At 43.5% G+C, this 12029-nt stretch overlaps 2 protein-coding genes across 2 annotated transcripts in view; both read right to left on the bottom strand.

Moving 5' to 3' along the window:
• Positions 1-2395, bottom strand: part of LOC107208584 (zonadhesin-like) — a 24032-nt gene extending 21637 nt beyond the window's left edge. Inside the window, exons 1-4 of the mRNA XM_033516762.1 lie at positions 1803-2395; positions 875-1439; positions 523-722; positions 39-419 (exon numbers count right to left, since the gene is read on the bottom strand). Coding sequence (XP_033372653.1) covers positions 39-419; positions 523-722; positions 875-1439; positions 1803-2330 — 1674 coding nt within the window. The 5' untranslated portion in view covers positions 2331-2395. The remainder of the gene's footprint in view (positions 1-38; positions 420-522; positions 723-874; positions 1440-1802) is intronic.
• Positions 2396-4153: 1758 nt separating this feature from the next.
• On the bottom strand, positions 4154-10077 carry LOC117244869 (alpha-tectorin-like). Its single transcript, XM_033516763.1, has 6 exons — positions 9823-10077; positions 9144-9225; positions 7820-7885; positions 7310-7554; positions 5959-6242; positions 4154-4493 (listed from the first exon to the last, which is right to left on the bottom strand). Exons 1-6 carry the CDS (start codon positions 9970-9972, stop codon positions 4154-4156), a joined length of 1167 nt encoding a protein of 388 aa, XP_033372654.1. The 5' UTR covers positions 9973-10077.
• Between the last annotated feature and the right edge of the window lie 1952 nt (positions 10078-12029).

Here is a 12029-nt window from a genome sequence, read left to right on the forward strand (position 1 = left end):
GTGTCTGTTGTTCCCGGGTATAAACATGAGAGGCTTACGTAGACTGCCTTGTGCTCGCGCAGTGCAATGTGGAGGCCCTTGAGGGACAGTGCCACAGAGTTTAGAGCTGTCCAGCTCCGGCTGCTGCGATGTTTGTTGCGGGTGGTGACGCTGAAGCCAAGGGAGGAATTGTCACAGCCCGTCACCACTGTGTAGTTGCAGGAGCCCTGGAAGTGATGGAGCTTCCCATCAAAGGTGCTGTAATGTGGGTCACCGTAGATGTGGCAGACGGCAGTGCTGGCTGGGTAACAGCCCCTCTGGCCATCCTGGATCTTGCAGACCTCGTCCTCGCCACAGGACAAGGCAGAGCAAACCATCTGGCCTTTGGCTTCGCACCGGCACCGGCGAGTGCAATTCTCATTCACGGAGGATTCGCCTTCCTGCAGGCAGGAAAACACGAAACCTCAGTCAGCATGGGTCGGGAAAGTAGAGGCAGAGGAGTGGCCTGGCAAGGGTGCAAACCAGGGCAGGCTTTTCACTCACAGTATAGTAGTTGCCTTCAAAGAGGCAGCCACAGTTGGCCTCGGGCACACAGGCGTCTCCACTCAGGAGGAAGCCAGTGCTACACGCACAGCCCTCCACACAAGGCTTGGAGCAGTTCTGTGGGGCTTGTTGGTCAGCACAGGTGGCAGGACAGCCGGTCATGCAGGGGTCATAGTAGCTGTTGGGGGGACACTGCAGGGCTGCAATGGGAAGAGGAAAATTAAGACCAGCAAGACTTCAACCATGGACAGCCTAGTGGGAAGGGACACACCAAAGACTTGCTTTGGCCAGAGGTTCAGAGCAGAGGGTGCGGCCCATTTGCCTTTCTGGCAATGGCAAGGCGGGTACTCACGGCAGAAGGTAGCATTCCTCCAGGGAAGAAGAGTCACACCAGCTGCCTGGCAAGCGTCAGCATAGGCCTCCAGAGCAGCACACAGGAACTCCTGGCCACCATTCAGGGCACACAGGTCGTACAAGCAGGTGTCAAAGTAGTCCTGGGGGTTGATCACGCCATGGCACCTCTCAAAAGCGCTAGGCCTGGTGGTCAGCATGCCACAGAACTGGTCGGAGCGGTAGAGCTTCTCCTCTTCTGCACTGCAGGGTGGGGAGGGGACAGGGACACCGCAGGAGGGGTCACTGTCTGGGACCTGCCAGCTCTCCCCCAGCGCATTGGAGTCTGTGGCTTGCTGCCCGTTGGGCATCATGTACTCGTCGTCTCTGCGGTTGTTGAAGTTGCCACACATGCCACAGGTCAGGTTGAAGTAGGTGGTGGGCACCTTCACCTCCACCGAGTGGTCAGTGTCGTAGGACACTCGGAGGTTGAAGTCTGTCTCCAGGACGATGTAGCGACCACTCTTGCTCACCGTGATGGCCCCTCCCGCTGCGCTCACCGGCAACGTCTGGCGCACGTTGTTCACCTACGGCACACACACCACAGTGGGCCCCGGGCCTGTCCCCGGCCTCCCCGGCTGCTCCTGCCCGGGGAAAGCGGCTGCCAGCCCAAGCACGGCAAACAGCTGCCTGGGATGTCCTCACCCCCCAACATTCCTGGGGCTCACAGAGCTGTGTGCTGTGTTCTGCACTGTGCTCAACATGGCCCACGTTCCCCATTTGCCTCTTCCTCCTCCAGCCCATCCCAAAAGGAAAACCCAAGGGACCCAGAGCCTTCAGAGGAGCCCACCCATTCCTGGGACGATGGAGGCATCTGGTACACGCCAGGCCCTGCCGGGTGCAGCCAGGGCTGCCCTGCAGCCCCACCACGCTCATGCCCCACTGCCTACCAGCACGTGGCTCTCCTGCTTCTTGAGGATGACAATGCGCTGTCCGTACACCTCAACCACGACTTCGCGCACGTAGGACACTCGGGTGTTGCCCCGGTGCTCGTTCTTGGCCTCCACATTGAAGTGGGGCAGGGAAGTGGTGTTGGAGCACACTTTGGCCAGGGTGTAGGTGCAGTTGCCCATGAAGTTGTGCGTCACCCTGTCAAAGGTTTTGTAGTGGGGGTCCCCGTGGACGTGGCAGATGCCGTAGGAGTGTTCGAGGCACACAGGTTTCCCGTCCTGCACCCCGCAGTACTGGCCCGCAGGGCAGGAGGCATTGAAGCACTGGACTTTGCTTCCCCGTGCAGGACACGTGCACTTGGAGGAGCAGGTGTCGTCCGTCCAGAACTCGGAGCCCACGGGGTAGTGCTGCCCGTTGTGCCAGCACCCGCACTGCTGGCTGGGCACGCAGCGGTCATTGTAGAGCAGGTACCCGCTGTCGCACACACAGCCCTCCACGCACGGCAGGCTGCAGCTGTGGGGAGCCATCGGGTCAACACAGGTGGCAGGGCAGGCTGCAGCACAGGGCTCATAGTGACTGTTGGCTTGGCAGATCATTGCTGTGTAAGAAAATATAAAGATATCTATTAATATTTTTAATTACTTAAGTATTGGGATTTGTTTAATATCATATTATTATTCCTTTTGAAATATTTGTGAACATCTTGGACTTAGCAGCATTTTTGTGCATGTCTTTGTTGTCTTACCACACTTGAATTTCCTTTGAAGTTTGGGTGTCTAAACTTTCACTCAGAGAGAGCATTTCTTAGGATATGAAGGTGATTTCTTGAATTCTTGCATTGGACAGGGGATATCAATATCATGTTAGCTATTGTCCTAGATGTGCTATATTAGTCTGTAGTTCTGATATCCAGACATGTTGTCGTGAGTTGATCCTTAATTTTTAATTCTTAATTCTTTGTAACTAGATCTTTTAAACACTGTCGTATTCTGATGAGAAGGTCTGAGAACTGGAGCTTCCTGAGCAATCTTTTTTTAGCTTCCACCTGTTTATGTGATGTGAGACAATTTCTAATGACTTGTTTTCTTACTCTATCCTTAGCGTACTTTTCTAAGGAGACAGAGATTATACAATGACCTTCTACATTTCTCTGCCCATCCTCTCACTCAATTTTTCCCACATGATCTACAGGAAATAACTTGGTGAGGTTGGCAGAGGACAAAAATATATTCAGATTCATTAAAGAAATAGGCACAAGGCAAGGAGGGGGGATCCTGCAACCTCTTTTAGCAGAAAGGAGAGGTGCAGAGTCAGCTCACTCCTGCTTAGACACCACAGAACTTCTAGGAAAGAAAGCCTCAGTAATGTCTCCAGCCTAGAAAATGTTCCAGATGGCAACTGAAGTCAGATGGGAAACAAAAGTCAGAAAAGAAATTAGGCTTCAGTAATTCCATTGTTTTCAGACAAGCTTTTTAGTCTCCCCATCTCCTTCAGCCTAGAAGGCTGCCAGGGTAACTGTATTACTATTTCCTGCTCCTTTTATTGTTTCTAGTGGGAACAGGTCTATTCAGGCATTTCAGACATTATATTTGTAATTAAATTTTGTTCTAAAAATAATATCAATATTTTTCCTATAATATATGCCTGAATGCTTGAGAAACATTCTTTATTTACTCTTTACCAATACTCAGTCAAGAAAAATAATTATTCCTACTTATTCCTTATCACAGACACCTATCTATCACTTTATTATTTGACACCTTTTGTCTTGTGTCTCTGTGTGTTTGTCTCTTCCATCTCTTCCCTACTCTCCCCACCTTCTCCACCCTGAATAGCACTGTTACAATCTCTACTGTTTCAATCTCCAATTACTTTTGACTTCAGTCCTGTTCTTTAATTCCAGGCTTCCAATCTGTGTTGGCCCCTCTCCCATCTGAAACCATGAAGGACTGATCCACCTGGATGGGACACTGACACTTTCCTCCACATCCAAGTTAGAAGAATGGTCAGCACTCCCTACTCTCTTATACATATGGGAGTCCATGCCACTGATAGTGTTTATAATACTCTCCTCCTTTTATCCCAGATCTCCTGCTCAGTATTTCAGAAGAGTTCCTCCTTCATCTTGCTCTCTTTGCAGAGAGGAATTCAAAGGAAAGGCCTCAAATTCTATTTTACGTTTAAATAGGTGGTAATTTTTCCTTTCATTCAAAGCAGCTGAACTATTTTCACTAGCATCTTCCCAAAGGAATCTAACTGAGGAACTACATATAACCCTGAAATCTTTATTCATAAAAGTCAAGATTCTCAGTGTTACATTAATTCAAAGCTGGGCTGTAAGTCTCTGTCTTCAGGAAATCCTCGTTATATCCTCCTGACAAGTGGTAATTTCTAACAATCTTTTATACATACGGCAAAAGGTTGTGTTTCTCCATGGTTCCAGCTGGACTCCTGCAGTTTGGCACACATCTGCATAAGCCTGTAGGCTTTCACAGAGGGCTGCATTGTTCAAGTGCAGTTCACAGAGATCATACTGGCAATCTTCAAAATAACTCTGTGGATCAACTACTGAGTGGCAGTTCTGGAATGGACCATTTGGATCTGTGATCAAACCACAGTATGCGTTGCTTTGGATCATGTGCTTTTCATCAGCAGTGCAGTTTGGAGTATGGCCATGATCTGGTGAACACCTAATATGGAAAAAAAGAAAAAAGATGTGGAAAAATTAACGGATCAACTTTGGATTCACTAGCACCTGAGATGGTTTTGAAATCACATCTACCAAAACTACAGGTCTCTTCCCAGAGTAAACATGACGTATTTCCAATCCCTCTATTTCAAGCTCTTAGGATAGAAATTCAGATTTCAGTATGATCTCAACCTGATAATCTTTGAGAGACTTGGACAAAACCCAGATGTTTATTTTTGGCTTTCTGGTAGTCAGGCTGTTTACACAGAAGAGGAATTAGAAAGTGAAAACGATTCAAAGTTCAACTCCTGCTCTCATTGAATAACATTCTGTGTAATAATAACAAGTCAATTATCTCAGAAGAGTTGAAACAATGTCTTCAATTATTAGCATTCATAAACTAAAACAATAACTGAAATCTTAGTGGGCACCTTCTGTGTTTCATTAAAAGACTAAAATGTACATTTAAATGTGGAATGAAGATATGGGTGCTGTGTGTTCAGTGTCCAGCACCTGGCAGGATCCAGCCCTGAACAAAAGGGACAAAGCCCTTTCCCATGGTGAGGCTACAAGGATGGTACTGGCTGATGGAGCTCAGCAGAAGCCTGAGCTTTTCCTGAGGAATCATCATGATGTGAGGGGAAAAAAACCACTCTCCCCTGTCCCCACCCCAGCTGGATTCTCTTTGGGCAAAAAGCATATGTAGAGTAAGATTTAGGTGGGGAAGAAGGAAGGGATCACTCCCCTGTCCTTGGCACTGTTAAGGCCACACTTTGATTCCTATGCTCAGTTTTGGGCCTGTCACTACCAGAAAGACATTAAGGTGCAGGGCTGTATCCAGAGAAGGGCAATGGAGCTGGTGAAGGTTCTGAAGCACAAGTCTTATGAAGAGTGGCTGAGGTAATTGAGGTTGTTAGGCCTTGGGAAGAAAAAGGCTCAGGGGACACCTCCTCAATCTCTGCAGCTCCCTGAAAGGAGGTTGTAGTCAGATGGAGGATAGTCTCTTTTCAAGGTAACAGGGTGAGAGGAAATGGCCTCAAGTTGTACCAGGGGAGGTTTAGATTAGATATTAGGAAAAATTTCTTCTCCAAAAGGGTTGTTGAGCATTAGAACAGGCTGCCCAGGGAAGTGATGGAGTCACCATGCCTGGAGGAATTGAGAAGATGCATAAGTGTGGCATCTGGGGACGTGTGCTGGTGGATATAGCAGTGCTATACACTTAACAGGGTTAACTGTTCAACTCAATGATTAAAGGTCTTTTCCAGCCTAAGAGTCTAAGAAATTTTCTCTTTTTAAGCACAGTTAAACTTTCAGTGAAACTTTACATAGATGCATAAACTAAGAACACTGACAAGGACAGATTTTATCCCACATCAGACATTTTTGGCCTCCACAGAAGGATTGCATAAAACAGTGGTCATTGCATAGCCAACAGGTAAGACCTGACATCCTGACAGGAGTCCTACCTGGAGTCATTGTAAACTTGCCAACTGTTGCCAAGGCTGGTTGAGTTTGCTTCCATCTCTCCATCTGGGTTGAGAAAGTCATCTGTTTTTTGCCCATTGTAATTTCCACATATTCCACAGACTTTAGACATATAGGTACTAGGAAGAGTGATTTCTGCTCTGTGATTTCCATCAAATTTGACTTGCAGCCCGAAGTCAGTAGTAACCACAACATACTGCCCACTGAAGAAAATACTGACACCTGGGACCACGGTCACAGGGATCACCTGGCTGACTCCATTGACCTGCAGGCACAGACAAGGACAAGTATTGTAATCACTTGACAAGAAGTATTTTTAATGGTGACACTTTTAGATCTCTATATTGGCACAGTGAGCAGTAAGAACTCTGTGCTTGTATATGTATGTATACATGTATATGGCCACATAATCTCAGTCTTGAGGCCATAACAGCGTGGCTACAACATAGCTTACAAGTGTGGTCTTGGTGAGCCAGGCACAGCAGGCAAAAGTCCAAGACTTAGCATGGTCTGTCTGCAGCAACTGCCTACAGACTTATTATTTTTTATAATACAAGCAGTATTATTTTTATAATACAAGCAGTAAATAGAGGGAAAAGGTATTTGACTGTTGGACAAATGAGGACATATCAGTTCTCTATGTCTCTAAGATCAGATGGGAATGTTTTCAGTGTACCTTCAAACCTTCACCTCTTTTAAATCACTACTGTATTTTCTTATAAGAAGGGTAATAATGGTGACCTGTTCATATGCTGGGGGTATGGTTCAACCATTTCTACTGTCTTGACCCTTTATGGAAAGGATACATAAAGAAGTCCTAGGATGCAAGCTGGACAAGTGTACAATCAGTGTAAGGAGAGCTATCAGATTGTCACTCCAGGACTGCCACCTGATCCTGCTCTATGGCAAAGGCTTGGTGTTAAGTGAAGTTAACAGTGAAGTGGAATAAGTAGAGATCAGTGATAAGTGTTCACTTTTACAGGCTACCACACAGGAAAATTACTACCAGCATGAACTCAGCTAATTCAGAACCTCTGTGCTCCCTGTTAAATGCCAGACTTGAGCATGGGGAGCAGGTTAGAAAGGTTGTCTAGCCCACCAGCCCCATGTGGACTGTCAGCTCTTAGCCACCTTTCAAAAACACAGCGCAGAATTTTAGCCTATGCTTTCAGTTTTGAAATTCCTGCGTTTAGGAACATTACTCCTGCTCCTAAATATCTGACTGCCCTCTAAAAATTGTTGTGTGGATGCTGGAAATTTGTAGTCACTGTCCAAAAATATCTTCATTCATGCTATGAGTTTTGAATGATAGGCAGTGGGCTCCAACCTTACCTTAACAACTCTTTTTTGACCAAGGTTGATCCTGTAGCCATAGACATCAATATCCACATACTGGACATAGGACACACGGGTGTTGCCTCCCCTGTGCTCATTGGCTGCTTCCACGTTGAAGTAGGGCAGAGAGCTGTTGCTGTCACACAGCTTGGAGAGGGTGTAGGTACAGGTGCCCATGAAGTCATGACGCTGCTTGTCAAAGGTGTTGTAGTGGGGATCCCCATGTATACTGCAAATAGCTTCTGGAGACAGGAAAATGAATATGTTCTCATTAACATATAGACACATCCCAAAAGTCCATCTTATTGTGTCCTCCCACTGCACAATCACCCTCCTTTTGTAGATGGATGGAAGAACTGAAACAGAAAAGGCTGATTTGTATGGCATAAAGCAACGTCATAGGCAAGTACCCATAGAAATTAACTGAAGCAAAGAAGCAGTACTGTTAGTAAAAAATGTAAGTGTCCTACAACCCACTGAGTAGTATATGTGATTGGCTAAAATTACCTGTCACTGGAAGTGGTGTAGGTTCTGTTGGTGTAGGTATTGGTGGTACAGGTGTAGGGACAGCTTCTGTTAATTGAAAAGACAAAGCAATACAATGAACTTTACCATTAAAGGGTGAACACTATTTACACAATAATGTACAGGGATTTTCACTTACTTTTCACCACCATAAAGTAAGAAGTTCTTCAGTAAAACAAGTAGAACTGCCTGTGTTTAAAATCAGGGATGTGTAGGTCTTTTTAGCTCTTAGGAAAGCTCATCTGATTGTTAGTTTGATCACAGTGACTGTGCTGGGGCTCTTTGGGAAGCTGGAAGTGTAGTTACAGTTGGATGTGTGACTTCCTCTGGTGTGTGTTAAGACACATGAAGGTCTTACTGCCAGTGAGTGTTGGCAGGTATGAGAGTGAGATGAACAGAGAAGCTCTTGTCTCTTGGAATTACCTTTGTGCACCATCCGGTGGCTGAATCATGTGTTAATACAACTAGAAAAATGAAGAACTGGCTCTCCCTAGCCCTCAAACAAGATAAGGCCACAAGCCCTTTTCAAGGAATTTAAAATAAAATCACATGATCAGAGGACGTGGATCTGAATGGAAATCTTTGACACAGGTAGTGTAAATTTGAAACAGATTATGTAATCACCCTAGTTATATTTCACAGAAAATAACACCTATTAAGACCTAATTAAACTTTCTATAAGTTTTTCAGTAAATTTCTTGGTCAATTTACATTCTGTAGGTATTCTATGCTTGTCAGTAAAAATGGATCCCAGCCATGCACAGCTTGTGCTAGTTTTGGCTGATCTGTTACAGGGTCAGAGATCAAGCTCAAATTGCTGATTTGTAGTCAAAGCTGGTAGTCCAACTCAGTGTTATTGACTCATTGATATTTCTTCATGTGACATATGGTTGTACTGTGTATTTAATGAGCTTGCATGAACTGATATTTGCTGTAAAATGCCAATTAGACCATGTAATCTGGAATCTAAGATAAAAGTGTGTAGCCTTGTCTAGATTTAAAGATGCACTTCAGACTTAGAAGTGAAGGTAAATTTTGCTGGACGTGGTGAAAAAGGTCACAGTTGCAGAGAAAGGGATAGCTTGTCTTGGATGTTGGAGGTGATGAGGAAAGATTTAGGAAGAAATTACAGCAAAACACATAACATTGAAATGAAGTGAGGTGTAAAGATTTTGCCATTTCTCTTTTGTGATTCCAAGTTCTGAGGGGTCGCTATATTGTATATGGAGTATAGTAATGGGAATTTGTGGTCAGCTTAAACAGAGAGGAGGAAACAGCACAGACTGGGGTGCAAACACTGACTTACCACAGGGTCCATCCCTTACTCTCACATTGTCCAGTGCTGTATCCCCAAACTCTGTCAGTCCTCGAACAGCCTCAAAAATTACCTAGGCAGGACACAAAGTGATCCCTGCATCAGAGATGCTTAGGCAAACACAAAACCATTTCTCTTAGCACATTTTCAAACTAATCTATCTGCTTTTTTGCTAAAAATAGCAATCAACAAGATGAGGTTATAACAGCCAGAGGAATATATATTCTGTAATAAGGTGTGGACTGCAGGAAACATGGCCCTCTATTTTGCTGACTTATAAATGATTTATGAGAATTAATGGGCTGGATTCTACAGAGGAGTCCAATGCAGGAGACACCCAAAAGTTGAAACCCTTAAACTCACAGAAGACAAACCTGCATTTAATTACAACATCTGAAGTCCTTGACTTCATGATAAAATAAAGGAGTGAAGGAAGGAAAAAGAGAGAAAACTAAACTGAATTTTATCCCTTAGCTAACAGCTAGGTGAAACTAGGAGGTTTGTGGTTTCTTCTCTTAGCTCATTGACAGAAATCATGAGGCCATTTTATTTACAAAATATAAACCAAGCAAATCTTGGTTTAATGTCAACCAAGCATAAGATTTTGCAACCTGCAAGGGGCAAAAAATGCTGACACTGTGCAAAGAAATATATTCTGCAAATATATTACCTTTATCTTTCTCTGTGTTGGAAAAGTGTGAGTGATGGCACCATATTTCCACAAGGAACTCTGGTTTCCCTTCCTATGCCACACCACAGACTCCTCTGTGCCATCTTGGACAAGCACTCTCAGCTCATTCATCTCTTCTGATCCAAACATGTAGTACCAGAAGTCTATGCATATTTTTCCAGAAACTACAGTATCTGGGCTCTCTAGTCTGTTAGTGTCGAAGGGGATCAGATTACTTGCTTCTTGGTAGATGAAATAGCCTTCTGCAGAGTGAAAAAAAATTAAAATATGGTTGAAGCTTCTGATAACCTATTAGATATCATTTAAAACTGAAGTACAATCCAAATCTGGAAGAAATTAAGGCAGCATTATCAGTGTAAAGAAGCAAAGCAAAGGGTGTTTGGACTTCACATTGCAATGGTTAACCCATGTAGTTATACAAAGTAGAATGTGAGTCTGAGAGCAAAGCAAATATATTTTATCTCACAAGAACAGTTCTTATGGGATCGCAATAAAAGATGTGGGACTCTTTCAAGAGACAGCACCTCCAGACACTGCCACACTGCTCTATGTTCAGTTTCCACTTTCCTCACTGGAAAATAAGGCAATCTTCTATACACTTTCTTTTGTGGGATATATTTTTTCCGTAGATACTTCGGACTCAAAATGAGTAAATTCCTGGTACAAAGAAAATTCTAAACCATCTGTCTCAAAATGGAAGAAATAGAAAGCAATGCTGATATTTCCTTGAGAATACTTATATTTCACATTTGAAAAGGAAGGAAACTTTTCCAAATTCAGAGACTGGCAGTGTTTATTTAGGATTTGAAATGCTTTAGTCTGATTGGTTCAATATGAAATCAGATTTTGCTTTACTAGGGCTGAAGTTTTTTGTTTCATGTGGGCTAAAATCAAAGTTACCTTTTCACAGGGCAGCTAAAGTCAAGTCCCTCCTATCTGACTATGGAAAAGAATAAAAAATAAATGAATGCCATTTCTGCATGGTAAAGGATGGCTCCACACATAACATCTAACATTCAGTCATAGATTTAAGTTGGAAAGGAAATCTAAGTAACGTTTGAAGTGATATGGTCTGTGTCAATTCAAAAACCAAAACATTATTATTTTAGCTAATCTAAATAAAAAATGTTTCATTTCTTCTTCCAACAGGCAATTTTATTTGGTATTATCAAAATAGTAAAAATGCAGAAAATTATTTAGCAACAATCCCAACTAATACTGTTCTAATCCGCTTACTGACTCTGACAGTAGCTGACCTTTCAGTTTTGGAATAATTACAGGAAGCTGTATGACTGCAGACTGATCCCCCTAAATGGATCTGCTGGGGTAAGGATAGTGGTTCAAACACACAGAGATGGAGCCATGGAGTATTTTTTTGATACTGTGACCACATTAGAATCCAGTTTTTAAATCCCAGGTATCAGAGGACAAGTCTTTTTTAAATATTCTTCAATTTCATACTTGATTTTGTAACTAGCTGGTGTGAACTTTATCTTGTGCCAGTGCAGTAATCATTACATTTGTTGCCATAAACTGGTATCAGTGGAATTTGGCCAGAAGCCTTCTCTTGAAAAATTATCTGTTCCATGTCACTACATTCTTTTTAAGGCCTTAAGCAAGATAAAATTTGCTTTCTTTTACTTCCATACACTGATAAAGGTATCAAATCTATGATGGGCAAGTCAGTTTAATTCACTCCTCTATGATATAATGAAAAGTCAAAGACAGCTGTCAGCACGTAACAAACCAGACACATTTCAAAGGGTTTCATGAATCTCTTTTCCCTTTCAAAGAAAGAAGAATAAAGGTAGTCAAGCTGTCTTCAGAAAAGGAAAATCAACAAGGTCACAAATGAGCACTTACTTCCATCAGGATAGTCTCCGTCAGGACCTGTTCCATCAGTTGGAGTGTCATGCTTGGTTCGTATCCACATTCCCTGGTTGACATTGCAAGGCTGAGTCCAGTCACAGAATGGCCTTGAGTTATTGTTAAAATCACATCTGGTGAGGTAAGCTGAAATACAATACTTTAAAGTGAGGAAGACGAGCCAGCATGTCCAAAGTTTACCTTGGATGGTTATCAGCACCAATGCCATGCAGTTACCTGTTTCAGGATCCCATGTCCTCAAGCCACCTCTTGGTCTTTGCTTGATCCTGTTAAGAAAAAAACAGAGAGAAGCTTGTGGA

The sequence above is a fragment of the Parus major genome, chromosome 9 (genome assembly GCF_001522545.3).
Source record: "Parus major isolate Abel chromosome 9, Parus_major1.1, whole genome shotgun sequence".
In the NCBI taxonomy this organism is placed as follows: Eukaryota; Metazoa; Chordata; class Aves; order Passeriformes; family Paridae; genus Parus; species Parus major.

What these genes read in the sequence shown, in the direction of transcription:
- LOC117244869 (XM_033516763.1), bottom strand. Translation starts at nt 9,972, where the DNA reads ATGTTTGGATCAGAAGAGATGAATGAGCTGAGAGTGCTTGTCCAAGAT. An exon ending in TACACCACTTCCAGTGACAG is followed by an intron (nt 7,555 to 7,819) that starts GTAATTTTAGCC and finishes TCCTGTCTCCAG; the next exon opens with AAGCTATTTGCAGTATACAT. An exon ending in CAAGTTTACAATGACTCCAG is followed by an intron (nt 4,494 to 5,958) that starts GTAGGACTCCTG and finishes TTTCCATATTAG; the next exon opens with GTGTTCACCAGATCATGGCC.